This window comes from Falco punctatus, assembly GCF_963210335.1.
Source record: "Falco punctatus genome assembly, chromosome: 20".
NCBI lineage: Eukaryota > Metazoa > Chordata > Aves > Falconiformes > Falconidae > Falco > Falco punctatus.
Genome location: NC_137600.1, coordinates 605,815 through 632,378, shown reverse-complemented (window position 1 = coordinate 632,378; position 26,564 = coordinate 605,815). Strand labels below are relative to the sequence as shown.

The following is a 26,564-nucleotide window of genomic DNA, read 5'->3' as shown; positions in this document are numbered from 1 at the left end:
TTGGAAAATAACCGCAGGCTTGGCATTTTGTGTCGCTGCTGAATTTCAATCAGGAATGAACACTGTGTCTGCATTGCAGAGAAGCATTGCAGGAGTGGCAGGGAGGGTCCGACCCCACATCTCAACCAGCCTTTCTGTCAGCAAGAGATTTATTTCAGCGTGTTGGGTTTTCAGCAAGACTTGTCTGGGTCTGTGGGTGCGCACATGTGTGCGGTTGGGTGCGGGCAGTTGGGTATGAGACCACCCAGTGAGGTGAAGGGCTTGTCAAGACCAGTGCGGTGTGCTGAGGGTGGCGTCTGCGGGGCAGCTGACACTGAGCTCATAGGAACGGAGGACTCGGAAAGATGTGTTATTGCCTGGAAAAGATGCAAACGTTAACTGACATATGGGGTGCGACTGGGGAGCTTGCGTGAGACTCAGTAACCTGATGCTCTCCTGCTAGCCTGTAGCTGACAGGAAAGATTAAGCGGGTTGTTACGTAGCACCTAGCTGTGACTCAGCTGTCTTGGCTGCGTGGAGAGACAGGTTTTCAGTCAGTTGTCCCTAGCAGATTGTTTTGAGATATAAATCAGAATTATTCCTAATGTGTCACGGTGGTCACCTAGAGCTAGAGGCAAGCCACTCAGCCAGCCAGAGGAGGCGGCTGGATGGTGAGGAAATGCGTCGGATAAACTCACCTGATTGCTTTCTGCATTGAGTTAGCATTTTGCTAGCAATGATGTCAGGAGCTGAGTAGGTATGAGACTCTCTCTCAGCCCAGGACGTATCTAAGTCACCTATTACTTTTAGAGATTTTCAGAAGAACACGTAAAAGCTGGATGCACGGATACTGTTGACTGTCAGACACACCTGCTTGTTGCTCATCTGAAAGCCTCTGCCTTTGCACTTGCAGCAAGTTCGGAGTTTCTGTGAGAAAAAAATACGGCTCTCCAGCATCTTGTACAAGCACAGGAAATGATTAACTAAAAAGTGTGTATGTCTAAGCTGCATTGTCCCTGCACTGCACTTAGCACAGAGCACTTGTTCTTGCACAGAAGATTAACACTGTGTTTCTTTTGATTGCAGGGGAAATTGGATGCTCTCTGGGTCTTGCTGCGGAAAGGTTACGACCGTGTATCTGTGATGCGCCCACAGCCAGGAGACAAGGTAGTGTGCCTCAAAACCATTTTCTTTTTACAGCTAGGAAAAAATAAAATATCTTTAAAGTTTCTGACTGCCTTTACGTGTGGAACTGAAGGCAGGTACTCATGACTGCTTAGAAATAAAAATTCAGTCACGCCTGTCCGCTTTGTTTGCAGCCGCAGTTCATGCGGTTTAACTGATGTGGTTTCAAGTACAAAAATTATCCAGGTGCAGCGAAGGAAATACCCATTGAAGAGCCCAAAATAATCTTGCTCTTAGATAATAGCTGCTTTCAATTAATTACATAAGTAATTCTAATGAATAGTAAGGAATATCGTTACATATGTTCATTCACTGAATCCTACATCTTGGAATAAAACCATGAACATACATAAATATATATATATATGTACACATACATAAATTTAAACTTCATGGGCACTTCTACAAAGCAAAGTTTGCAGAATGAGGTTTGGACTGTTGTGTGAGAGGGAAGAAGTATTTCCATATATTTCTAGTGAAAACTGGGTTCATGCCGATTTCTATACATTAATGTGTACTTGTGTGTGGAGACAGAAGCCATTAAGAGGGTGGACTTATGTCACCTTACAGGAATGGTACCGTCTGTGGCAGCTGGGTACTATAGCTACCTCTCGTCTCCAAGGTATTAGTCTCTTCCTTTTCAGTGGAATTAAACAGCTGGGTGGTTCCTAAGTAATTTCAGGACAGTTACCCTGAAAGATCTCTGGGGGTACCTGGCCGAGCGCCGAAGCTGGCATACACTCATGGGTTGCGTTGAGCTCTGAGCACCCAGCAGATGCCGGGACAAGCAGCTGGGAAGGGAGCGTGAGAGCTGCACCTGGGCTTTGCAGATTTAGTGTGTGTTCAAGGTACACAACATGGGCGAATTGAAATCCCTGGGGTAGCCATAAGACATCCCCTAACTCCTTGCGATGTAGATGGTTACACCCAGTTGCCCAGGGATGTTCCCAATCCAGTTTTTAGTATCTCCAAGGGTAGAGATTCAGCACCTCCCTGAGCTCCTGTTCATATTTGCCTCATGGTGAAGAATGTCAGTTATATTAATGCCTTATGCGGTCAGTTTACATACCTCGGACATAAATCAACAAAGGAGCTTGGAGCTGCTTCAGGAATATATCTGGGCCAAAGCACAAGTAACTGTGTAGCGTTGTGAAGGCTTTTTTGGTGGAGTATCATAGGTCTGTAACGTTTGGCTTCCTGTAAGGTTTGCTATGGAATACAGGACCAATGAACTTTTGTGAATAAAAAGGTTTAAGATTTTATTCCTTCGGGGGGAAAATTTGCTGAAATGTCTTCACTGAGTGTGATACCGATTTCTGGGAGAAGAGTTTGTAACATACAGATTGCTAATGCCTGGCAATTTTCCCGCAGAAGTCAGGGTGTGAAGAATGCCTGTTCTGTCAATAACTTTTTTGACTTGGCAAGCTCAGTTAATTTACAGGAAAGATGCCACTTCCATTTATGCTAGGGAAAATCCAGAGCAGTTTAATTGAAGCTGATACAGTTAACAGCGATTTATACTGGTGCAACTGAGAGCAGGCTCCATTCCTTTTCGGTGATGTATCTCTTAGACATGCAGCTCTGTGTCCTGTCAGAATAAGCAATACCACAATTAGCCCATATAGGTGTTTTATGATCCAGTCTCCAAGTAAATTAAGCTCTTTATGATTCTGTTGTGCTATAAAGAATCTCTGACTTGGGTGCAAGTATAATTTAGTGTGAAAGAGAAGCTGGCTGAAAATGCACCCATGCTTATAGCTGCTAAAATACCTGTTTCTCTGCAGCTGACTCCTGGACGACTTGCTAATGTTTGAACACTTTCCTGTGTCAATATGAAGTGCTTCTCGGACTTTCTGTGAGGGTAGATTGCTCTAAAGAATATTTGTTTTCCTTTGTGTAAACAAAACTATGATCCCGAGTGTTTGTTGTCTTTGAATAACCACGTGTGATCCTCTTGATGTTTTTAATCACTTTCAGACTTAAGCAAGCAGTTCATGTTTATTCCTTTACAGTAGTGACATAACTACCAGGTGACGTCACCCCCAACAGTCCAGGCAAAACCAACATAAGGACACACTGTAAAACACTGAAATTACTTTAATTAGTTTATACAGCTGAAATGGCAGAATTAGGTAGGGTTTTCCCCTCCCCTATTCAGCAAAAATGTGTGTGGGGGTTGTTTCCCTACTTCAGATTTAAAGCAGGGAGAGGAATCTAGCTTTCAAGCACTGGGTTCAGCTTTGTGATTCCTGAGTCATCTCCCATCTTGTTACAGACATTGCTCACGATTTGGATGCTGGTTTTAGTCTGTCATACTTCACTTTCTCCTTTGTAGACATAGAAAGTGATTTTACCAGAGCTGGGGGTAAGGACGGCTGGCTTTACAATATTTAGAGGCTTCGGTGCAAGGGACTGGGAAGGGATAAGGCAATGTTGCTGCTAACTAAACTACCACAAACTACAACTGTGCCTTGGGAGACAGATTAGTCAAAATGAAAAGCAAAACGTTACAAAAATAGCTGCAAAATTTGCACCTCTCAAAATAAGAAGACTCTATTTGATTGCTGCCAATCTCCCTTTATTTTTCTCTGTGCCACTGTTGTTCTATGAGAAATTTAAATGCGTGCCCAAACCTTAGGATACAACGGTGGCGTGATTCAGGCTACTTTAAGGCCAGTGGCTTCTCCCAAGTCAGCAAACATGACATATTATCTCATAAAACACGCTACTGTTCTGGTATGGTTGGGAATCCAGTGGGAAGGTCAGTGCTGAACTGATGGGGACAGCAGCCTGGAAACATCTGCCAGCGTTGACTGCAGCTGTCAGTGCCTTCAGTGCAGACAGTCCTGAGCCAGGGTGAGCAGTTTGCTTTCCTTGCAAGAAAAAATACCAAGGAAAAGGAGCAATTCCACAGAAAACTTTCAAAATGAAACCTATGTCCTTAGAACAGTGTTGCAAAAGAAGAGGAGTGGATGCATTGCACTGAAATGATGGGAAATTTCTACCCGTGCAAACAACTGTGTGGCCGGAATCCCCCACCCAGGAAGCCAGGGCTGGTTTTGATGAGCTTGGATCTAATCCCTGCCATTAGCTTGGAGACTTTTCACCAGGACCACAATGAGAGGGCCTCTGGGTGATTTATAAACACAGCCCTTCCTCTGAAGTGGATGTTTGATAAAACAAGTTCAGTAATCTGTTCATCATTTCCTTCATCCAACCTAGGACATAGTTCTTGGCATCTCTCCGGCTTGCAACAACACTCACAGCAGCAGCATTTCAACCCTTTGCTGTCCAAAGACAGGACCACTTTTGAGGTGGGCTGTGCACTGGGTCACTTAGCAGACACAGTTAGACACCTGGTCCCATGCCAGGAACACCGCCAAGCGCCTGGGAGGTCCGACGGCTGACAGCTAGTGTGAGGAAGGTGTCTTTTGACACAGTGCTCTGAGGTACGGCATGTCACCACCTTGACCTGACGTGCAGACTGAGGCCAGCTGGCTGTATCCAACTGGCTTAGATGGTCCTAGTGCAGGAGATGTGAAGTGCAGCACTAAGGAGAACGTTCACACCCAGGAGCCTTGCACATTCACACGCAGGCACCTAGATGCTCTCCCAGCCACGTGTAGTGCTGACAAACCCTACACCAGCCAAAGATTAGCCGGTGGGGTAGAGCTGTAAGAGCCATTTTGATAGTGGTAAGCTCAGCTGGAAATTCCTGTGGCCTCTCCATGTGATTCCAAATCATTCCTTTGGGCCAGGCAGTGCAGACCAGGGCCACAGCAAGGACAGACTTGGTCCTCACCAAGTTGCAGAATCTTCAGTGGCAGGTCTGTGGGCTTTCATAACTGTTCGCTGGGCGATTTGGATTTGATCCTGTTCTACTGGGAAGTGTACCTGAAGGAGGGCTCTACCCAGCTTGTCAGCAAAGGGGCCCATCAGAGCTGGTACCGACAACTCCAAGCCTGTCGTGTGGCTTTAAAGCGGAGGCGCGGAGGCACAGGCGGTTTGACACTTCAGCCCCAGTGCACTGCTGTAAACCTTGCCTGGCCAGTTGCAGAAGATGGGAAGCTTCAGGCAGTCAGATGCAGGGCTTCGAGGTATTGCTGCACAAGGCAGGGCAGCTCCCGCTTGCCAGCTTTTTCCAGACTGCCTAACTTCATCCCGGTGCCAGACTACTTTCACAGGGTGCTGCCCTGTATGCTATCTGCTGCACCGTAGGGGACCAGGCCACCCATCACTCCTGTCGCAGGTCCTCTGCAGGAACGCTGGGCAGTGGAGGCTGGGCACTCTGGTTTGTCTACCTGGCAGTCACACAGAGGAGTTCCAGACTAACAAGCTCCGTCTCAATCATACCGTGCAGCCACTCAGTGTAGGTTTCATGACACAAGCAGAATAAATACTTCAGAGTTACTTAGCAGCACACTAGCATGCCCATGCTGCCAGCTGCGTACGAGCTGCCAGCCATAGCAGTCTTTACAGCATGGACATGCCCTGGGAATGAGAGAACCAGTGATTAGCCAAGCATCTTACAGTAACCAGCAGTCTCAAACGGAGCCACCAGATAAAAAACTCACCACGTGGTGCATTCTCAGGCTAGAGAAATATTCAAAGCCTGGCAGGCAAAATTTATGGCTAGTAAAGAGGAGCCTGAAATTTGCAGACAGAAGCCTTTGACCGTCTGATATTCCGAAAAGCTGCAAGGAGGAGTTTTGAAAGCAATTTGTACCTCGTTTCTTCTCTTTCCTGAAGCAAAGAAAGAGACAGATTTCAGCTCATGGTGCTGTCAAATGGGCACCTTAATTCACCCACTGGTCAACATCAAAAAGTGTAGCCAGAAGAAAAATAACTGAAAGGCATCTCTGTTTGCTTTGGAGCCTGTGAAGGAGTTGGACTTAATCCCAGGGTTACATCATCTTCATATATAAGCAATCCCTTGCTGTAATCAGTTACTTTATCCGCTGCCAGCACATTAGCTGAGCTGTTCAAAAAGATTGCTTGCGTTGAACGAAACATGGATTCAGCTTCACTGTGTTGACTAACATTACTGTTTATCTGCTGTAGCCCACACAGCCTCCTAGGTACCATACCAATTGTCAAGAAAGATGTCCTCTGCCCTGAGGCTCACATTAGTCTGTAACAAGCCATTGGTTCAAGGGTCGTGACTAATAAATTTGCAATTTATATACATCGCAGTGGATCATGTGGGGACTGAAGCTCAGATTCCAGTCCTCTCTGTGACCTCAGACAAACTCTTATCCCTGCCTCTTGTCCATGCCCCAAACCCTTTAATCAAGGTTGCAATGCCATGTACTAGGACTGTTTCTTCGCTGCAAAAGGTACAGTTAAAGAAATAACTGAATAGTAAGTTCCAGATACAGGGCTAGATCTTTCTGGACATCAGAGAGCTGAGACCTCTTCAGGGAGAACTGCCAGAAAGGATGCCTGCTCGTAGCATGGCAGCAGCCTGAGCCAGCCTTAGCCTTACTGCTGTCAGAGCTATGGCTCTAGATGTTGGCAACAGCTCCTGGTCAGCAGGTTGTTACATCTGTGACACAACTGGCCACATGCCCATCTGCATTTTCAAGAAGAAACCATGAAGCAAGCTTTGGTCTGGTTTGCCGAAGGCTCTTAAAAGTGCATCTTTTACCCCAAAGCAAAAGGAAAAGAGAGGGATGTTCAGGACCTGTTTTGAAGTGCACCCAGAGAGGCTGAGATGCACGAAAAGGTTGTGAAATTCTTTTTTTGGAGTCAGACCTGGAAATGATCTGAAGTTACCAACAGACACAGATGTTTCCAATAAGGCAAGGAAGTCAGAGTCACATGGGATTCCTGTGGTCTTCTCACATTTTCAAGAGACTAGGTTTGCATTCTTGTCAGCATTAATGAGGTTATTTTTACATTTGAAACATCATCAGATGGGGTGATGTAAAAAACCATATATTTTCCAGAAAACTTTATCGCTTTTATAACAGAGTAAGGAAATGCTTGTTTATGCAAATTGCTCACAGAACACAGGCTCCAAATAATTAGTGTCACTTCAAAGTGTCAGTTGCATTTCCTTGATAAACATTTTTCTGTCAGAGATTTATGAGAAGATTATTAAAATGTTTTTCAAGCTCAGACTTGGCCAGGACCATCTCAATCTGGGAGCAAATTATATTTTAAATTTTTATTGCATAGCATTATTGCATTTTCATGTTGTGTTTGTATAGGTGAATATAGGTGGGCATAAATATGGAGAAAAAGTGTAACAAAACTGTAATTATGTGTAAAGATGTATCCTACCTAAATTAACGATGATGCAGGGGGAGGAGCTTTTTCCAAAACTAGTATAATGTTGCAAGTTTACTGGTGAAATCACATATGCTCATATCTTGTTAGATCTCAGTGATACAGTTCTGGTACAAATTGTGGTTAGCTATGACCAAAGGATGAGGCTACAGAATACATGAAAATGTGCCCGTTAAAGTAATTGCAATTGTTCTTTTTACTATGAGAGGAAGAATGTGTGTGTGTGTGTGTGTGCGCTGACATAAAAAAATGATCTTAATACAAACAGAACAGTCAGGGTATGAAATGAGACAAATTTATAGCCAAGTTGCATGAATCTTCACTACAGAAAAGCACTGATTTTTAACAAAAGTTTACAAAACTCCCTCTGCCTTGACGATCCTGCTAATGTTTTTATATTGCACTGAAATGCCAAAACCTCAAACTAACTTGATTTCAGGCTTCGCTGTGAATGTTTTGTGCAGCCTAAGGAGTTCAGATGACCACTCTGCATTATATCAGGCTTCGTCCCAACTGACCCTTTTTTGTAAAGGGCCAGATTCTGCAAAGCAAGGACTTGCTCCTGCATGTAAAGTCCCATGGCATTTCTGGAGAATCACTGGAGCACGCACCCCAGGGCTGCTGACCGAGGCTCTGCCTTTGCACAGCTGTGCAACAGGGGACAGCGAAGAGCTGTCGAACCCCCAGCCCATAATGTTCTGCAAGTCTTAAGCCTAGTAATGGATAGCTCTTTTCATTTGCATCCTGCTATTATAATTCTGGATCTAAGATGTCTAACTGAGCTGGAAGTCTGTGGGCTATTCACATATACGGGGAGATCTGAGGTTTGGGCACCAGACTGGGAGTCGAAACCTAGAGCTGCTCTGGTCTCTGCTGGTGACACACAGAGTGACCTTGACTGAGCTACTTCATCACCTTCCATTTCTCAGAGGCTTTTCCTGTCTTCTTGATGAGGCTAATCCAATGTCTTTTCTTTCCCAAATGGTGAAAATGAAGGCTGGAACTCAGTAATAAATTTAAAAGATTAGCAACAGTCATGGCTGTGGGCAGGGACAGTTCTGTTTGCAAGTACCTGTCTAAGTTTGCACAGTGGCCTGTGGGGTGACATGGTCACAACATGATGCTGACAGTACAGAGGCGCAGGGTTTGGGTGTTCAGGTCTGTCTGTTTTAGACCTGCGCGATGCTTAGATAGTTGAAAGCAGAAGTCCAGCAGTGTTTCTTACACGGTGTGCCAGCGTTCATTTTTCTTTTGCAGGCTGAGGTGTTACCAGAGGAAGCTCGGTGGGAAATAGGAGCTAGCTTTACCGAGTCTGTCCACATGCCATCTCTGGCACCTGTGTCAGCAGACTTGGTCCTCAGTTCATGGGACAGCCCTCCTGAGCACTCCTAGCTGAGTGGGCAATCACCACTGTGGCTAAAAAATGCAGAGGAGGAAAAAACCAGCCTGAATTGTCACCACATTACAATAAAATTTCCCTCTTCTCTGTCCATTCTTATGCTTTGAAAAACCTGAATAACCTTTCACTACTGTAATCAGGTGTTTCACAGAGGAGGTTAGCGCTGGCTGCTGTACTGTTTGAGGAATGTGAATGTCTTTTTCTGTCTGGCAAATTCGCAATCTCAGGAAACAAAGTCTCCTTTCCACAGCTTTCCCTGTCTTGTGGAGAAAGCTGTGTACTTGCAAAGACCTATCTGAGAAATAACTAGTTGTCTCTCACTTCCCACACAGTGCTGAAATAGAAAGGAATTAAATCTAAACTAAGAAGAGGACAATGCTGCCACATAGCCTGGAGCCTTGCTCCTTGGTCGTTATAGTGGTGTGTTCATATGCTCCAGGCATCACCTTAAATCAAACCCATTGTCCCAGGCGCTGTGAAGGTGTAAAACAAAACCAGAATCTCAGCCTTGTGAGAGGCAAAGGGCGAGAGCAAGGATAGACAGATGGAGTGAGAAACCCTGAGACAATGTGGCAGTACTAATTTATCTGAATGTTAAACAGTGGATCTACAGCGCTAGCTGCAATAATCTGTTAGTGCAGTTCAAATGCACTTAATGCACACATTATGCACACAAATGCACTTAAACCACAAGGAACAACTTTTGTTGCTGGTTTGTTCTCCCTCAGCACATCTCCCAGGTGGCTTCCCAAGAAGGAGCACTGCAGAGTTCTAGCCAAAACTGAGTGTGTGTGTGCACGCACATGTACATGTGTGTCAGAGCCTGGAGCAGGCACTGCCTCTGGGTGATCGAGCCATAGGAGGGGGAGCCTGCAAAACTCTTGCTGGGTCAGAGCAACTAGTCCTTCTGGACTAGTGGGACAGGGGATCAGACTGTCCGGTGTGCCTAACTGCAAAATTTGCAGAATATATTTTTGTTTGCCAGAGGACAGATACCTAGGTGCAAGCAGTTAGATAATGATGTGGGTTTCTCCATCTAAGCAGTACCACCTCCTCTCTTGATACAAAGGCAGATGCTTGTGTTCCCACTGCAGTTCCTCTTTCCCTCCCATCCTCCCTAGCCCCAAGAACACAACTGCATTTTGCTCCTCTGAGAAACTATACGAAACAGGGTTTGTCCAAATTTTAGTACAGTGATAATGATCACAAGTGCTGAGCTCTACTGTAAAGCGTGATTTTAATTGAGGCAAGAAATTAGCCTACTTAAGTGTTGACTTGAGATTTCCAGAGCAGTGAGGGACTGGGCAGGCTCTCTACTCTGAGGATATTCCTGTGTGGGGCTCATGGAAAGGGCAGCCTTTGCTATAAGGAACTGAGAAAGAAGAGGGGTTCCTAGTTTGTTTTAAAGAGCAGAAGGTGAAACAAGCCAATGGAACACCATAGTTCAAAGTTTCCTCTGCATGGAGTAAGTAGCTCTGCGGCTGTGGGGTAAATGAAATTACTTTGAGTAAAACCCTTACTGGAGATGTGCATATTACATGGAGTGTAATAACACTGTTACGGCGGTGGGATTGCAGAACCAAGGAGACCAGATGCAGAAAAGTGTTTAAGTACGTAAATTCTCACAGAACATATTACAAATTTGTTCAGTAGGTCTTTAGGTTCTTAGAAATCAGTAAAAACATAGGGCGTGAAACTTACAACTGAAAGAATAGGATTTTGATGCAGAGAGAATCACCTTGTGACAGATGCCTAGAAAATCCATCTCTCCCATGCATGTTTCTTGCTGAGTGAACGTTGATGTTGCATTTGTTTTGTGTTTCCTTCATGCAGCTTCCAGCAGTGGGCTGGATTTACTCTCCTTATCCTTATGGGAAAGCGAGGTCATTGTTTCCAGTGGGCTTGCAGTAAATTCCTGAAAATAAGCAGCAGCCCCAGCTGAAAAACTTGGACTGTGTCTGTGTCCATCTGTGCTGAAAACTTGTGAGGGGAACCCTAGGTCTTACATCAGCCATCGGAGGGTCATCAGAGACTTGCTAGGCATGCAAAGCCACCCAGAAACAAAAGCACTGACAGCAGATGCTTTACCTGTAGTCCAAGGCACAGAAAGGAATGACTTACACTACAGCTTAATTCCATCCTTGGCTTTCCCTGGTCAGGCCCCCACCCTGGATGTGCAAGCACATGGTACCTGCAGCACTCCAGGCAAATATCCTGCATGAAGTGCAAAAAGGGCAAACAGTGTCAGACTGAAGAGTGAGGGTGAAAGCTGTGAAGACAAAGGCACAGTGGATCTGGGAGAGGGACAGTCGGCGGAGCGGCTCACACTGTGCCCGTGTGTCACACAACAGACAGGTTGAAGCATAACATTGGTAGTGGTAGAGCCACACTTCTCTGGTCAGCCTAACAACTGCAGAGCCCTGCTTCCCGGTGCGTTTTTGTTAATACACACCCAAATTCCAAACATGTAAGCGGCATTTCGGAAGAGCCATAAAGTGACACGGTGGTGTGTGGCAGGGCAGCAACCACCCTGTGTGGGTGGCCAGTTTAGCTCCAGCTGGCCTTATAGTGCTTTGCGTAATGCTGTTCTGCTGCCAGGGCTTCAGCTCTCCCTCTTACCTCTGCTGTGATCAGCATCCTGCCAAAATCTGCAGGTCCTGTGCTGTGTGTGCCACCCCTCGCCCGAGGTGAGTGGTTATGCAAAGCCTGGAGTTTTTCAAAGAGGAGTGTAGGGCTACCAGTAACGAAGAACCCCTTCCTGCATGTCCCTACCAGCAGTAGGCACCTATACCTGGTAAGTCATGGCCAACGTCCCGCCCTGTGCCACCAGGGACTTACAGACCACAGGGTGTCATTTCTGTCAGTGTTAGCACCAGTGATTGGTCATCAGCCGTGACGCACTTGTAATAAACTCAGCCGTTAGCAGGTTCATCAGGAACTGTAAAGCCCATTAAGTATTGCTGGCGCACAGGATTACTGTTTTAAACTTAAGGCTGCGTTATTAGAGCTATATCAAAAAATACAGAAGGTATGTAGCAGTTAGCCTGGGCCTTTGCTTGGAATGTACAAATCCAGTGAAAACGTCCCCAGAGCTGTAATTATTTGTTCATAGTTGGATACTGAGGAGCAAATTTTGCCACACAATCCTCCAGTGAGGTCACTGAAAGTCATGAAATCTGTTTCATTATAGAGTAGCCAAGATGAATAGCAATGTGGATATTACTATAGTAATAATAGTAATGGAAGGGCTACGTACTGCTAATTAACTATGAAGTTCTCAAAGCACACGAGCAAAACCTGTCATCCTGGAAAGTCCCCTGGGTCATCTCTTATTTTGGATTAGGAATCTATATTAGAGATGAGGAAATTCAGATTTAAGGTAACTGTCTGATTTCACACCATGCTGTTTCGTAGTGTCATGAATAGAAACAAAGAACAGGAACCAGGAAATAGAATTTCAAATTCCTTGCTTTAAACACTAGACCCTTTTGCAGACCTGAGAGTAAAACCAGCCGTGTGGACTCCCAAGTCACCCCCCTACACACACCTGTAGACTGCTGCGTTGCTCCTTGCTTGGTGATTCTTCTTTCTGCAGACTCAGAAATGCACAGGCGCTAATAAGGAGCTCTTGTTTAACTCATTATTAACTCTGAGCTAGCAGATCCCTGTTGATAGGCTGCGGAGCTTAAGAACAAAATTGTAACCTTTCCGCACATACTGTTGCGGTGTGGTTTTCCATTAATAGCCATGGAAAAGTTAACCTAAACATTAGCTGTTTTTCCTGGAACTAACAGCTTCAAAGCCAAAAACCCAGTGATCTGCTCATCAGCTTGCAGGACTACTGCAAAGCAGACTGCTCGGTACTATAAAAGCAAAGTACAGAGCTGCTCTTGAACTGCCCGAGCTGGCTTTGGAATGCTGTTTCTGCAGCAGGGAGTAGCCAGCTCATAAAGGGGAGCATCCCAGTCATATCTCAATTCAGGGCAAAACTTCCCCCAGACAGAATTACAAGGTTGTGCCTTTGACGTTGATGGTCAGAGATCTGCCTCAGAAAGCAAGGCAAATCTAGAAAACAGGGATTGCAGGGGTGGGATTTCTCACTAAATAGTAGTAGGACAATATTCAGCGGACAGTAATTCCCATTTCCTCGAGCCATGAGCACTGCCCTAGCACAGGAGAGTTTTCCTGAGTCATGTAACATGAAAACAGCCACTGAGTTGTGTTCTTCCCATGTTTACATTGTGAAAGATCCAGTCCTGAACCGTGCCCTGTCTTCTTTGCCCAAAGGCAAAGTGCACCCAGAGAAATCCTCCCCAGCTCGCTGATTTCCGCAGGCTGCAGGATCCTGCAGGCTCTTTCTTCCTCTGCAGAGGGATGTTTACCACTGCCCTTGATTAGTTGTTCCAGTTATTGCTGCCAAAATAACGTGTTTCATTTTTCATTTGAATTTTTCTCTCTTTTCCTCATACCCAGTAGGCTTTGTTATTCAACCTCCAGATGAAAGATTACGATCCTGTATGAGGCAGCGTCTTTGATGTGTCACTCAGCATTTCTCCAAGACTAGCTACCTCTTTCCAGAAAGACAATGGGAAGAGTGACCAGATCTTCCTGGAAATGACACCCATCCCACAGCGTAAATAAGCCAAAACGAGCTCCTGCAAAAGTAATCAGGCCTGTTTGCTGACATGCACATGCCCACTCATCACTGAAAGAGCCATGCTCCTGAACTCTGGCATGAGCCAAAGATTGAGGCTATTAAGCTCATTCCCACGCTCAAATTTGGCAAGGTAGAAGCCTGTATCATCTTGTTTCACTTTTTGGAGGAGTTTGCTCTGTGTGTTTTCTTCTTAGTAGGTTCCCCAGCTGGTTCAGTCCTGCATTAGGTAGTTACAGATACGAGGAACCAGAGGCTGGCAGAGCAATGGGTATTATCTGGGTTGTGGTAGGTCTGAAGAGCCAGGCACAGATGAGAAGTTATGAGTAAGCTATGAGTAAGATTTCAACTGGAGGTTGAGTTGGCAGAACCAGCCTTTGTACTGTGGGGCCCCCAGATGCACAGTGCTATCTATATGCATAGGTATATGCGAGCTTTAGTCATAAGCCAGCATGACTGAGCTGATGCTCTAAATAACCTCTTACTTATTTCAAATTCTGTGGAAGATCTGTGAAAGTTCAGTATGTTTTTTTTCCTCTGTTGTTCAATGTATACTGCTTTTGGGTGGCTTGAACGGAACACAACCATATAAATACAAACCGTTGCTTTAACTTCTGAGTAGACCAAACCATATCAAGGCATCAAAGAAAGTTAGGTAGCTTTTATCTGCTTCTTTTTTCCTTCTGAATTTAGGCAGGATGCTTGTCTGCAGTGTAGGAAACTGCCTCTGATGTAACTGGAGTTCAGCAACCATGTATAAGATTACTTGTTACTAGTTTTGATGTTTTTAACATTCTCATTTGGGGTAAATCCCACCTCCTTACTGGCCTCAGAAGGAAATGCTGTCTTGTACCACTCTATTCCTGGGAGTTAGAAAGTCAAATCTACATGGTGTGTAGTACTGAGACCTGACAGAAAACTCTGGATCTTGCTCCAGATTTTTATCACTCTGCAGAACCTCTCACAAGGTCTTTTAAGGTAAACCATAACAGTCCCTAGTTTTCAGTGCCGCCTCTGCAATAACAGACCAGGTTATTAGAACCCTGTTGGAGTGGTGACCTTATCAATGGAAGTCTTCCTTTTAATGTTGGGAGAAAATAGGTCAAGCCTCCAATTTATTATTTAATGAGTGGCCAAGGTGGCAGGAATGCCTTGGGAACTAGGTCTTATGAGCAGTGCTGAGTTCTAGCTCTGTATTTAGCAGTGAGACACAGATGGGAATGGTTTTGTTGCGGTGATGTTTTATCACGAAATGAGACAGTTTTAATAGTTGGTTGGTGACTAACAAATACAGAGGTAGCCGTATAATTAGTGTGCTTGCTGCAGGAGGCAGTGTTTCCTGGCATTACCAAGCACGCTCAACGCAGACTGATCTCACTGAGAGGCTGGCTAACAAAACCCAGAAGCTACTTAGCAGTTTCCTAAAACTGTCTCCAGACACCCTTGTGTGATTTAAAAGGCAGCACAGCTCAGGTCTTGCAAGCAGGGATATTTCCATCTCGCAGAACCCTACCACATAGCAGAACCCACCTGGGATTTTGGGAGTTATCCTGACAGGGGTTCAGAGCAGCAAAACCCCCTGGGAACCCAAGAGCTCCCCGACCGATGCTGTTCCCAAGTGATAAAATATCGGTGGGAAGCAGATATTGATTATTCTCACCCTGATCTTTCCCCGATATTACCTTTGTCCAGGCACAAAGGGATGCATTTTTGGAAAGAGGTTTTGTAAAGTACTCTATGCAAAGAGCACTTTCACAAGAGGGGATCCCCAGCACGTTGGCTATAGGCAAATTTTCTCTGTAGCCACAGGAGAGGCAGCTTGAGCTGTCTGTGCTGTTTGGCTCTTGCAGGCTGCAGACAGGCAGTTGCCAGTTACCGCCTTCCTCTCCCCGTGGGGCTCAGAGCTGCTATCACATCCACTGCGACTCTCCGCTCTGTGTTCCTGTTCTCTGCCCACTCGTCACCCTCACAGATGTTTGTGGAAAGTTCATCTCTGAACTGGGTTCAAACCAAGCACCCAGGATCTTTGGTAGGGAGGGTTTGGCTTGCAGAATTTAGCGTTAGTTTCTCACAGCCATGTATGTGCTTTGCTTTTGAAGTAGCTACGGTTTAGTAAATCATTTCTTTTCAGACACTAGTGGTAACTCACATTTATTTAATATATTTAATGTTTGCCTATTATTCATTTGGCTAGTATCTCCTACAAGTTTTTGTGCGTGCTTCGTTCAGAATAAGGTACACAATCGTAGGGTTTGCATTTCTTTTTTCCCCCTCTCTCTCTTCCTTTTTTGTATTCTTTTCTCTTTATGTTTGTATTTCTTTTTATTTCTCTCTCCTCTTTCTCGTAACGACAGGGTAAACCAGGATATTGTTTATGGAAAGTCTGAATTACTAATGACCCATACAAAACAACATTAAGGATCATATCTTTTCCAGTATCTCTTTTTAAACGCAGGAGCTCAGAAGCCAGGCCCAGTGTTTTATGATCTTAAAATGTCGATACTTTTCCAGGTATTAATTCCAGCTTGATAGGAAACCAAGGGAAACAGAAACATTTTTCATCTTCACTTGAGAAAAATGTGCTCCATCTTCCTTTGTTAAAGAGATACCTTTTCAGGACCGTGAAGGGCATGCCACTGCTCTGGGACTGACTTCCCTTTCCTAAATCACCTTTCCGCTGTGCCGGTGTGAGCCTCACCCTGAACAGCTGGAACCACAGAATGCAGAGCTGAAATGAAACAAAGAAAAAAAGCTTCCTCCTAGTTTGAGTCCTGCTGCGATGGGAGCTGGAGGGCTGGCTGGTTAGAGAAAAAAGAAATACCGCAGGGTCTCAAGAGAAAGGTCCATCCTCCCTGCAGCTGGATTCAATGTGCTGAATCCCAGTCAGCGTCTCTGTACAGGTAGAGGTCTGGGCAGGTCATCGTGCACTGTGCTCAAAGTGACTGTCCAGTTAGTATCCGGACTCAGATAAAAGCAGAAAGAGAGGCAGGAGGAGGTGGGAAGTGGCTTGGAGAAGTCTGTGGAGTTCCTAGGAAAGGGCACAACTTGGCAGAGGCATCTGCTGCTCTTTGTGCCTCTGCTTACCAGATCCGTGTCCAAGATACAAATGCTCCAGCTCGTGCTCTTGAACGCTCAGCAACCACCACCCTGTGCTATGACCTCAGTAGCCTAATGTCCGCCGCACCCCACATCCTACCCTTTTCTTTCAACCCTGGCAGTGCTCCTCCGCCAGCCAGATGTGAAGAACAAAAGGAAAAGCTTGGATCAAGTGTGCAACCCTACAGCACTCCAAAGAGCTCGCAGGGCGAGGCCCGTGGTCAGAGGAGACCAGCCTCCCACAGCCAAGTGCTTTGTTGTCCTAAAGGCAGTGCTCCCTGCCTCCATCCCTGACAATTAGCTGTCGAAGGTGAAAGAGCAAGGCCACTCCAAGCAGAATTCATTATGCATATGCCTGCGAGCAGTAACTCTCTAGAAAAACAACATAAAATGCGAGAGTGAATTGACCTCACTGATTTTGCTGATTCCGCTAAATTTCAGGTCTAATAATGTCTCCATATTGCTTCAATTGTCTCTTCTGAGGCACAGCTGTGACTCTCCCCCCCTGAAGCGTTGTGGCTGCAGAAAGGGAAATAAAACCTAGCCAAGGCGTCCAACACAGCAGCCTTTTAATACACACGTTTAATTCCCTCCGTTCGTACACTCGGTATCTCCAACCACTGTCTCCCTGCTAGGAAGGCTAATAGAATTGGCTCCTCTCATTCTCAAAGCTGTGGTATAATATGGTTAAGGAGTTTTTTCTCCTGAGATGGTGTGTGACTTCTGTTTAAGGAGGCAAAGTAGCATTTTGTGGCAATGGGTTCACTTCCTGCCTCCTGGATGTTCTGCCACCATCTTCCACATCCACCCCATCTCGATTTGGACACCCAAAGGAGGTGATAAACCTTGGTGGGTAGCCAAGAGTGGCTGCTAACTGGTGAGCATTGAGACCCTCCTCAAATCACAGTCATGTGAAGGTCCTTATGTCTCCACTGATTGTAGAGAGATCCTGCACTCCTCTTACGTGCAGCACCTCAGGCACTCGGTCTGGTTTTGTGTGCAGAACCCAAAGCCAAACCAGGCATTTGGGCCCATTTATTTAGAGGGTCTGTTAGCGCTCACGTCAACTTCTGTTATCTGTGGGATGAACTGCACTGTGCTGGCAATGGAGAGCCCTGTAAAAGCTTGAATGGATGGGTGATCAGCCAGCCAACTTGATCTTCAGCCAGACGGTTTTCCAGATAAAACAGTACTGAACCATGGAGTAGGTCAATGATGCTGATGTTTTATTTTTCTATTGCGATTGCATGGTACAAAGCCCAGCTGTGAATCAGGGCCCCCTTCTGGTAAGTGCAGGTGGGAAAACACATCTCTTGCCACGGATTTCAGAGAAAGCTGAGTCTTCCGCAGCTCTAGGATTACTTGTTTGTGGTCACACTCTGGCTAGCACAACCTCTGCACTTTTGTGTCTGTTATCATATTGCTAGATACAAGATGTTTAACATCCAGCTTTTTGGTTAAAGTAGCTCTCTTCATCCTGGGTCTGCTTTACATTTGTACCCAAGGCACCAGTAGAACATTTTCTGCCTCTCATGTGCTATGGCACAGTAATTTGTTTCCTGGCTATCTCCTTGTCATTCTGACAGTTCTTCTCCCCCAGGAGATGTTGGCCTCTCCATCTCCTCTGAGGCAGCATAGCTGCCAAAGTCCATCTCAGTCCATCTGGACTGAAAACTCCTATCTGGCGTTCTCCCCTCCCCCCACCTGCATGGGTGAGGAAATGTCGAGCAACGAAACACAAGTACTCCCTTGGTCTGTCAGGTCACGGGAAAGGAGGAGAAAGCCTGAACTGTGTGTCTGTCTGCCCTTCACGCGTGGGCTGCCCTGCAGAACTGCCCCCTGCACAGCAGTAGGGTGTGTTGCCAAACAAGTTGCTGTCAATTCCCTGCAGAGCAGCTGACCCAGGCGGCGAAGGAAATAGGAGGAGATAGGGAACAGCATGCCTGAGCTGAGAAAAAGGCACGCTCTAGCCTGTTTCGAGGGGACGAAGATTTGAACTCTGAAGTTAGGCCAGTGCAATGCACGAGGGAACGGGGACGAGGTATCTGATAAGTACAGCCACATCTGTGCTAGCTCTGGGTCAAGGCTGGCTCTCACGCCGGCGCTCCTGTGCTCTCTGTACTCTGGTCTGCATCAGAGGGGCTTGTGCTCAGACTCCGGTCCAACTGCTTGTTCAAACCAGACAGCGTGTCCAACAAGCCCATGCGAAAGCGTAGTCATCGAGGACGGTGAAGACTTAATCACGTCTTTTGAAAAGAGCGAGCTCTCTAATCTCAAAGCAGCCCTATTACTGGAGAAAAAGAGTTATCATTAATCATGGATAATAAGCTCACGAACACAGGCTCGCTAGGTTGTAGCTGACTATGAAAACTAGTGTAAACATATTGTGGCTATACATTGGTGTGACTTTCTAGCCCCTTTTTTTATGATAATAGCACTGATGATCTGTCCAAGCTGGTTTTTGTCAGAAAGAAATCAAACCTTTGCAAGTGCACAGGATGCACAAGATGTACTCTCTTATCCTTTTGGACCGTGCCTTGGGCATTGCTGTAAGTACTAGATGGCTTTTAGTCCTCAAGCCTGCCCTGGCCCCAAACCCAAAGATTTCTGAGCCTCACTGCATCTTCTTGAATGCTCTTAGGGTGGTGCTGAGTTCCATTTGGAACAGCAGTACCATAACCTCACCCCTGGAGCATCCAGACAGAGTATCTCTCCACAGAAAAACAATTGCAATTTTTTGTTCTCTGGCTGAGATTCCTGGACTGCTGCTTTTTTTCAGGTTTATTTTATTCTCAACATAAATAAAGAAAACAAAACTAGTGCAAGTAATAGTCTGAAACTACTAAAGTTGCATCGCAGGAGATGTGGCACTGGAACAAGGAAAACATTCTCATGGGGTTTTTATTCTGAGTAGAATCAGTTAATCTTGGGCTCAAACCTTCACTCACTCAGCAGGTCTGCCCCACAATATTTACTTAAAATCACAGCAAAGTGCATTAAAATGGCATTAAAGCAGACACGCCAGCCCACAAAGAGCCAGGGATGCTCTGAGGTGAGAGAACAGTGTGTTTATTTCAGGCTTTCCTCTGCCTGTTGGATGGTGCCCCCTTTTTGGCCAGCACCAGAGATGCAGGGATGCTGTGGAGGGAGCGCAGTGTTTCTGCTCAGGGGCACTGCCCACTCCAGCACTTCATTTTTTATTGGTGTTTTGTCCTGTGTGAGAGATGGAGAACGTGTCCTCACTGCTAATGGTGGCACAGTGTTCCGTCAGGTGGCACAGGCAGCCGTCAGGCGTCTCCTCCTTTTCCCCTCTGTTGTCATGCTGCAAGGACAAGCTGTAACTGCAAGAGCATTAATCCTTACAGAGGGGCATCACCATCGGCATTTTCATGACCGTTAAGTGGGTGTCTGCTCTGCCCCAGAGCCTGATTCCTCGAGGAGAGCCTGAGCTGAAGCCAGAGGTTCTTCCTGCTGACAGAAGGTCAGGGCCAAGCCAAGCAGAGAGGGCTCAGCTGCCACTGTGCTCAGAGCAGCCCCGAGGTGATGCTCTCATCTTGAACTTGATGCAGTTCAAGGCGCTTTGTTTTCCTTAAATGACCTTTGCTTGCACAAGACAGCCTGCACTCAGCTGTGGGCTGCTCTGCATACTTCATCACTTCGGCGAGGAATCCACTTTCCTCTGCTGAACGGCTAAGGCTCAGGCAGATGTTTCTTCATATCCACAGAGCACGATGATAATAATTGGCAGAGCTCATGGAGAGGAGCTGTCTGTATCTCTTTATGTCAGCCCCTTCCAGGCCAGCTCCTTTTCATCCCTGTCAAATCCTTCTCCAGCACCCTTCTGCCTTTCTACCAGCATCTCCCGTGTTTCACTTTGGGCCCCTCTTCTGCGGAGCATTTGTCCGTAGGCTGGGTGCAGCAGGGAGAAGGTACAGAGCCATGCAGAGGGTTGGCTGATGTGGTTACCCCAACGGATCTGCTCCAGCCTGCATGGGCTCACTGCTCCATCTGGCATTTTTTTCACCAGGAAAAAGCATTTACTTTGGGAGAGGAAAGGAGAAAACAGAAAATAAGATCATGCTCACAAATCCAAAAACAAAGTACGGACTCAGAAACCCTCTAGTGCCTTTTTGGATGATTTCATATCTAAAAGAATGAATCCATAGTACAGTAGTGCTGATTCTGACATTTGAGTATTTACAGTGCGATCTTTCGCAGGTGGAACTTAGGAGAAATAAAGAGAACAGCTCGGAGGGCAAAGGTTTTTGTTTAAAAATGTACAACAAACTGTAGCTTAGCACCGAAGAGCGAGAAAAGCAGTTTACCGGCTTCTCATGAGCACTAGAATATCAAGACATCCTAATGAAGAACGGATGAATTTCAGGAAAAATTCTAAGTAAGAAACTTAGTTAAACAAACCTTCCCTTTTGCCTGGTTGGTAAATGATTAGAAGTAGGACACAAAAGCCAAGTATTTGAAGGAGAGAGAGGCTCCAAAGGTGCAAAGTCCAGGTTTCCTGCTGTTAGACGTTTAAGACTGAGGTCTGGGAAGAGGCATCCGTAGGGGCAGGGACCACAGGTCACGCCCTGACTCAGACACCAGCTCTGAAGAATAGGAACGGCTCTTGCCATCTCTTGTAGCTTCGGTGTGACCTGAACTACTTGATGCTCTGCTTTACAGATCTCGGAGTCAGAAAATAGCGTGAGAGGAATTTCATCCTCCTTCGCTACCTACAAAAGCTGTTGCAGGGTTTAACCTCTTGGTTGCTCGGCACGGGACTTGCTCTCATAACATCCGTCTCTGAGAGAGAGAGGGAACAAAGCGGTGTGCCCAGGGATGCTGAAAGTGACATCAGATGTGCACGCAGCCAGCACAGGCGTCTCAGCTGCGATTGCCATTGCCTCAGTGAGTAACTGTGCTTTTCCACTTTTTTTCTCTTCTGTTTTAGGGCCGTTGCATCAACTTCACCAGAGTGAAGAACACAGAGGCCCCACCCAAATACCCGCTCAACAACGCATACCCTCCGTCATCTCCACCTCCGGCACCCATCTACAACCCCCCACCCCCAGCTCCCATCTATACGCCCCCTCCACCCAGCTCACCCACACCCCACACCCCATCCCCGTCCTCCACGCTCCCACCCCTCCCACCACCACCCCAAGCCCCACCACCCAACCGGGCCCCACCTCCATCTCGGCCCCCACCTCGCCCAACAGTCTAGGGGGTTGGCCTTGCTCCCGTCTCTTCCACAAGCGTTCGAGAGGCTTTTTCAGCAGTACTGTATCACATCCATCTTCCTGGGGGGGTGGGGGAGGCTAGAGGAAGCCGGACCATTTTTGAAATGGGTGACAACAGAATGAACGACTTGGTAGTCGTCTTTCTCCTTTAGTTTTCTTTTATTTTTTAAATCCCTTGTGCATCAGTGCCACCAAACTATCGAAGCAAGAAAAGCCAAGAGACTGCAGAAATAAGGCAGATAACTTGAGTTCCATTTCAGCAAGGCTCTCCCCCCATTTTGTCCCCGACACTTCCCTGTGCCTTACCATGGTGATTCCAGGATACATTGGGGGAAAAAAAAGGAATGAATAGCTAGAGTAAGCTCTCCAGAAAGGCAATTCTCCCCAGGGAAGGACTGCAGAAGACTCTTCCAAGTGCAGACATCCCAGCTAGCTACCTGGAGACAGCTGCACAAACTTCATGGTACGAGACTCAAGGTATGACAGAAAGCTGATCTCATCTCACATGCCAGCTGCCCAGCAAATAATGACAACAGCAGGTCTGCAGATACAGAAACCCTTGTAAACCTGAAAAGAATTGTTGACAGGCAGCTGTTCCCATGGACCGTAAACTGGAGAAGGGAAGGTATTATCATCTCGGAGGGTCTGGAAAGGCGAATAGGTAGGTCTCTGGTGTCTGGATTTGCGTATGTTGGTATGTGGAAGTGCAGGTGAATGAAAATGGAGTGCCACTAGGAAAACAAATTACACGAAAAAATAAACCGGTCAGTATGTCACGAGGCTTTGACCCCATTCCCTGAGGACAAGGAATAATTGACGACAGGTCAGCCTTCAGCGCTGCCAGTGGGACAGAGGACTTCATAAAAATTGAGCAAAGGAATCTGGGAAAGGTACGGTTGACAGAAGAGTCTTTGCATTCAGTTTAGACTAATTATGTCCATCTAGTTAATGGCTCTGCAGTTTAGCAGTGTAATTTAATGCTGGTTTCCATTTTAAAAGGAAAGTTTCTGAGTATAAACAAGAGGTTAGGTGTATCAATTTCTCTAAATCCAGTCTGCTTGGGCTCCTTGTTATTGTCAGTTTGAAATGGTTACCACTGATGCATTTCTGTTTTTCCTGTAAATTGCATTCTTTTGCCCTAGAAATGTTTCCACATGGATTTGTATTTTTTGTTTTCCTTTCCTGAATAAGTAGCAGATGCCTTCCAAACTCGTAGTGAAGAAGAGCCAGTGTGCTTACTCACTCTTGTCGACTATAAACAACATCACTTCTATTAGCAGTTGTTGACTAAGGCAAAAATCAACACACCGGACATGCAGGATGGGAATCAGTCCTCCAAGAAATGCACTGGCTGCATTTCTCCATGCTTTCTCCTCGCCCTCATGGGACCCCCACCATATTCCACAATATTGCCTATGCACATCTTTTATCTTTATAGCAAACCTTCTGAGCACCTGCCTTTGCCACACAGTGCTAGAAATAGGTGAGATCACTCAGCACTTCGTCAAACCTCTGGCTCTCTAATTTACTGTCAGGATCAGTTCTCACGACATGACTTTCTCTGGGAATTGTGAAGTCATAAGAGGCAAACCGTCTTTGTAGCTGCAGTTCCGTGAATATCTAAGGGTTCTCATAACTGTGTAATTTTTTACCAGATAAAGAAATGCTTTGCCAAGTACTTACTTCAGTGCTGTCGGAAATATTAATTCTAGCTTTTCTATCAAAAAAAAATATTTAAGAAAGAAAAAAAAAGAAAAAAGAAAAATTAAAAAAATGCTCAAGGAGGAAAGGGAACAGATGAAAAAGACTCAGTGGAGACTTGATCTGGGACCTTTTTGGTAAGGGCATTTGTGAATAAACCCTTACTGTGAGACTCAGAGTTGGTCTAAATGTCACTCACCAGCCTTACCCACCACTAGGTCAGTATGTCATCTGTTAGGTGAGATAAGCACATCAGTCAGGAAGCCAAGGCTGGCTGTCCTGCGAAAAGGCTGATGAATTCACCCACAACACTGTTTTGTCTGCAGGCAGCACAGAGCAGTTCCCAATTAGAAGCAAAACCAACAGGTTTGCTACTCGCTCTTGTCAGACTGTATCAGCTACAGGCCACAGTTAGCTCAAGGAGACGACTTTGCGATTGGCAGGTGGCAGTGGGAAACCTTTAACACTGACACAAGTGTGGTTGGACTCCCTCTTGTGATGGATGGGATCTAGTTAAATAGCTGATTTGGTTTCACGATGAAAGGTGTAAAAACTGGGAATAGTGGAATACAGGATCAATAGATACTTCTCTTAACATATCCACAGTATTTCAAAAAAAGTTTGGAAAGGAAATCGATTTTCAACAATACAGCATTGAGATTTTTTTTTTTTTTTTTTTGAGTCAGCTAACCAATAAATCTAAACCTGCTGTTGGGGAAAAAACTAAAAGCAGTGTATACTGCATGACTAAAGCTAACTTCTTGCAGATGTACATAGAAATTTTAATTCTCCACAAACTAAGGGGGAAAAAAACCCCTACAGTATTAAAGAAGCAAAATAAAACCTAGATCAGGCTATAAAAATAATTTTAAAATAGCCCCTATGTAATCATCCAGTCTATGAATAAAAAACAAACTCCAAATTTTTTGTTGTACATATTGTTACTGCATGCTTACCATATGTTAGATGGAAGCATTTCCTATCCATTGTGGATAAAAGAACATTTTTCAAGTTGTAGTAAATTATTATAAAGCCAATGACATTTCATGGCATGTTATCGTATCAAGCTGTGCTTGTTGTATTTTTTCTTTATGGTTGTATTGCTTTTTTTATAAATGTACAAATATTTCCTGTAGTGACGAATACCTATTTTACATAGCATTAACTGAAGCACCAGAGCTCCAGGCTACACACTCCCTTGATCCCTTGGCAAAGAGTTTTGCACGTCGTTCCAGGGTGGGAGATGGCCAGAGCGCGGTGGGTAGAGCCAAAGGAAACGGGTGTGGGGTAACTGGGTGCTGAAGCAGAGCACCCACTCTGCTGCCAGTGAGTCGGTTTTGGTGGACCCTTGCTAATGTTCTCAGAAAAATGAGAGCAGGTTTGGTGGCGGGCTTTGTGCCTGGTCTTGTCTTTAGTATCAACCTACATGTGGCTGCTAAAGTGGCTTCCCAAAAGCACCGCACATGCTTTCCAAAATCCTACTCCTTTTATGCCGGTCCCTAGAAATTCACTTAGGAACTTAACGTGTGGCAATCAAGAGTGAAAATTTGGTCCTGAATTTTAAATCAGCTTCCACTGGCAATTAATGCTATGTAAATGTGGTTGAATTAGCTGGTGTACCATATATGGGTATATGGTACCCTATGTATTCTCTGTCTATAAAACTTTCCTAGAAACACATTACACAGGCTATCAATCCACACTAGCCAGTTTTTAAGTAAATGTTCATTCTAGATCAAAAGGAGTTGAGTGGCACTACATCTGCTCTGCAATTTCAAAAGACTTCAGCAGGTCTCACTGTTTACTAGTTGCACGTGCTCCTGTATAGCCTGGTCTAAACAGCAATAAACAGATGTCTGACGGCATTAAATATACGGTTGTTTCATTTGCTCTAAAGAGGTCACTTTGATTACTGCCGCTGTTTTTCATTCGTGCAAAACTTTCTGTCAGCGTGTCTTGCAGCCTTGAAGGACTAAGCAGCTGCATTTGACAAAGATTCAGATTTTTTAATTGCTAAAGTGTTACAAATTGTTGCTGGCTGTATTTTGAAGTGTTCACCCACATGAACTTTGCGGTCATCCAGATTCTCTCTCTACTCCTTGGTGTGTGAAGGCATCTTCTGTCACTGTTTATTTTGGGGAAGGGGGGGAGTGTCTGGCTTCGGAGAGCTCTGGCAAGATTTGAGGGTAACCAGGCAGTAACGTTGCGCTCTATGTGGTGCTGATGCAGCAAAGGAAAATAAACAAGCCTTCTGTTCTGATGTTGAATTACATGTTGTCAGTTCAGCCAGTGCTGTGCGATGATGTTTTACTCCCTCTGTTTGTTGCATGTGTCATTGTTAAATTCAGTCATTACTCTTGCTGACCTTGTTGTTATTATTAAAGAACTACACAAAATTGCGCTGGGCTCCACAAGATTCATTGACTAGGCAAAGTGAACAAAGCAGGAGGTAGGAGAATCTCAGTCAACAAGTTTTCTCATAAAACTGGCTTTCTCTCACCCTGGAGAACTCAAGACTCGGTGGTTTTCTTCCTGACAGCCCAGAGCACTTCTGCCTGACACAAAAGCTATTTTCATTTGGACGTGGCACAGCCTAAACCATTTCCTCCGCTGATACCCAGCACCTCGCCTTCCAAGTGCAGGATAACTTCTCATTTCACGCAGCTAACTCGGCAACCTTTAACAGAGGCATCCTTTAACCAAGCCCAACAGCTACTAGAAATAACTACAGAAATAACTAAGCATGTTTCCTCTCACATTTGCTGATAGGCCTTCTTTCTTCCTCTCGCCTTAAGTATCACTAACTCATCTGGATTTTGATATGGTTGGAATATTTTATTCCACAAAGAAGATTAATGGAGCATGAAGAAGTTCAGCCTCAGCACCCTGCCCTCTTTCAGCGAAGCATGCAAGCCTGGGATTTTTAGCCTCCCCTGAAAATGTGAGCTAGCAGTTTCCTCAGCACATCAAAGGCTGCAAGCCTAGGCTCAGTCTGGATGTTTTCTTGCTGGGTTTTGTTTAA

At 45.4% G+C, this 26,564-nt stretch overlaps 1 protein-coding gene across 1 annotated transcript in view; it reads left to right on the top strand.

Moving 5' to 3' along the window:
- The window catches only part of ANTXR1 (ANTXR cell adhesion molecule 1), a 116,400-nt gene extending 90,459 nt beyond the window's left edge, over positions 1-25,941 (top strand). Inside the window, exons 17-18 of the mRNA XM_080370310.1 lie at positions 1,066-1,146; positions 21,553-25,941. Of these exons, the coding sequence (XP_080226436.1) occupies positions 1,066-1,146; positions 21,553-21,825 (354 nt within the window). The 3' untranslated portion in view covers positions 21,826-25,941. The remainder of the gene's footprint in view (positions 1-1,065; positions 1,147-21,552) is intronic.
- Positions 25,942-26,564: the final 623 nt, after the last annotated feature.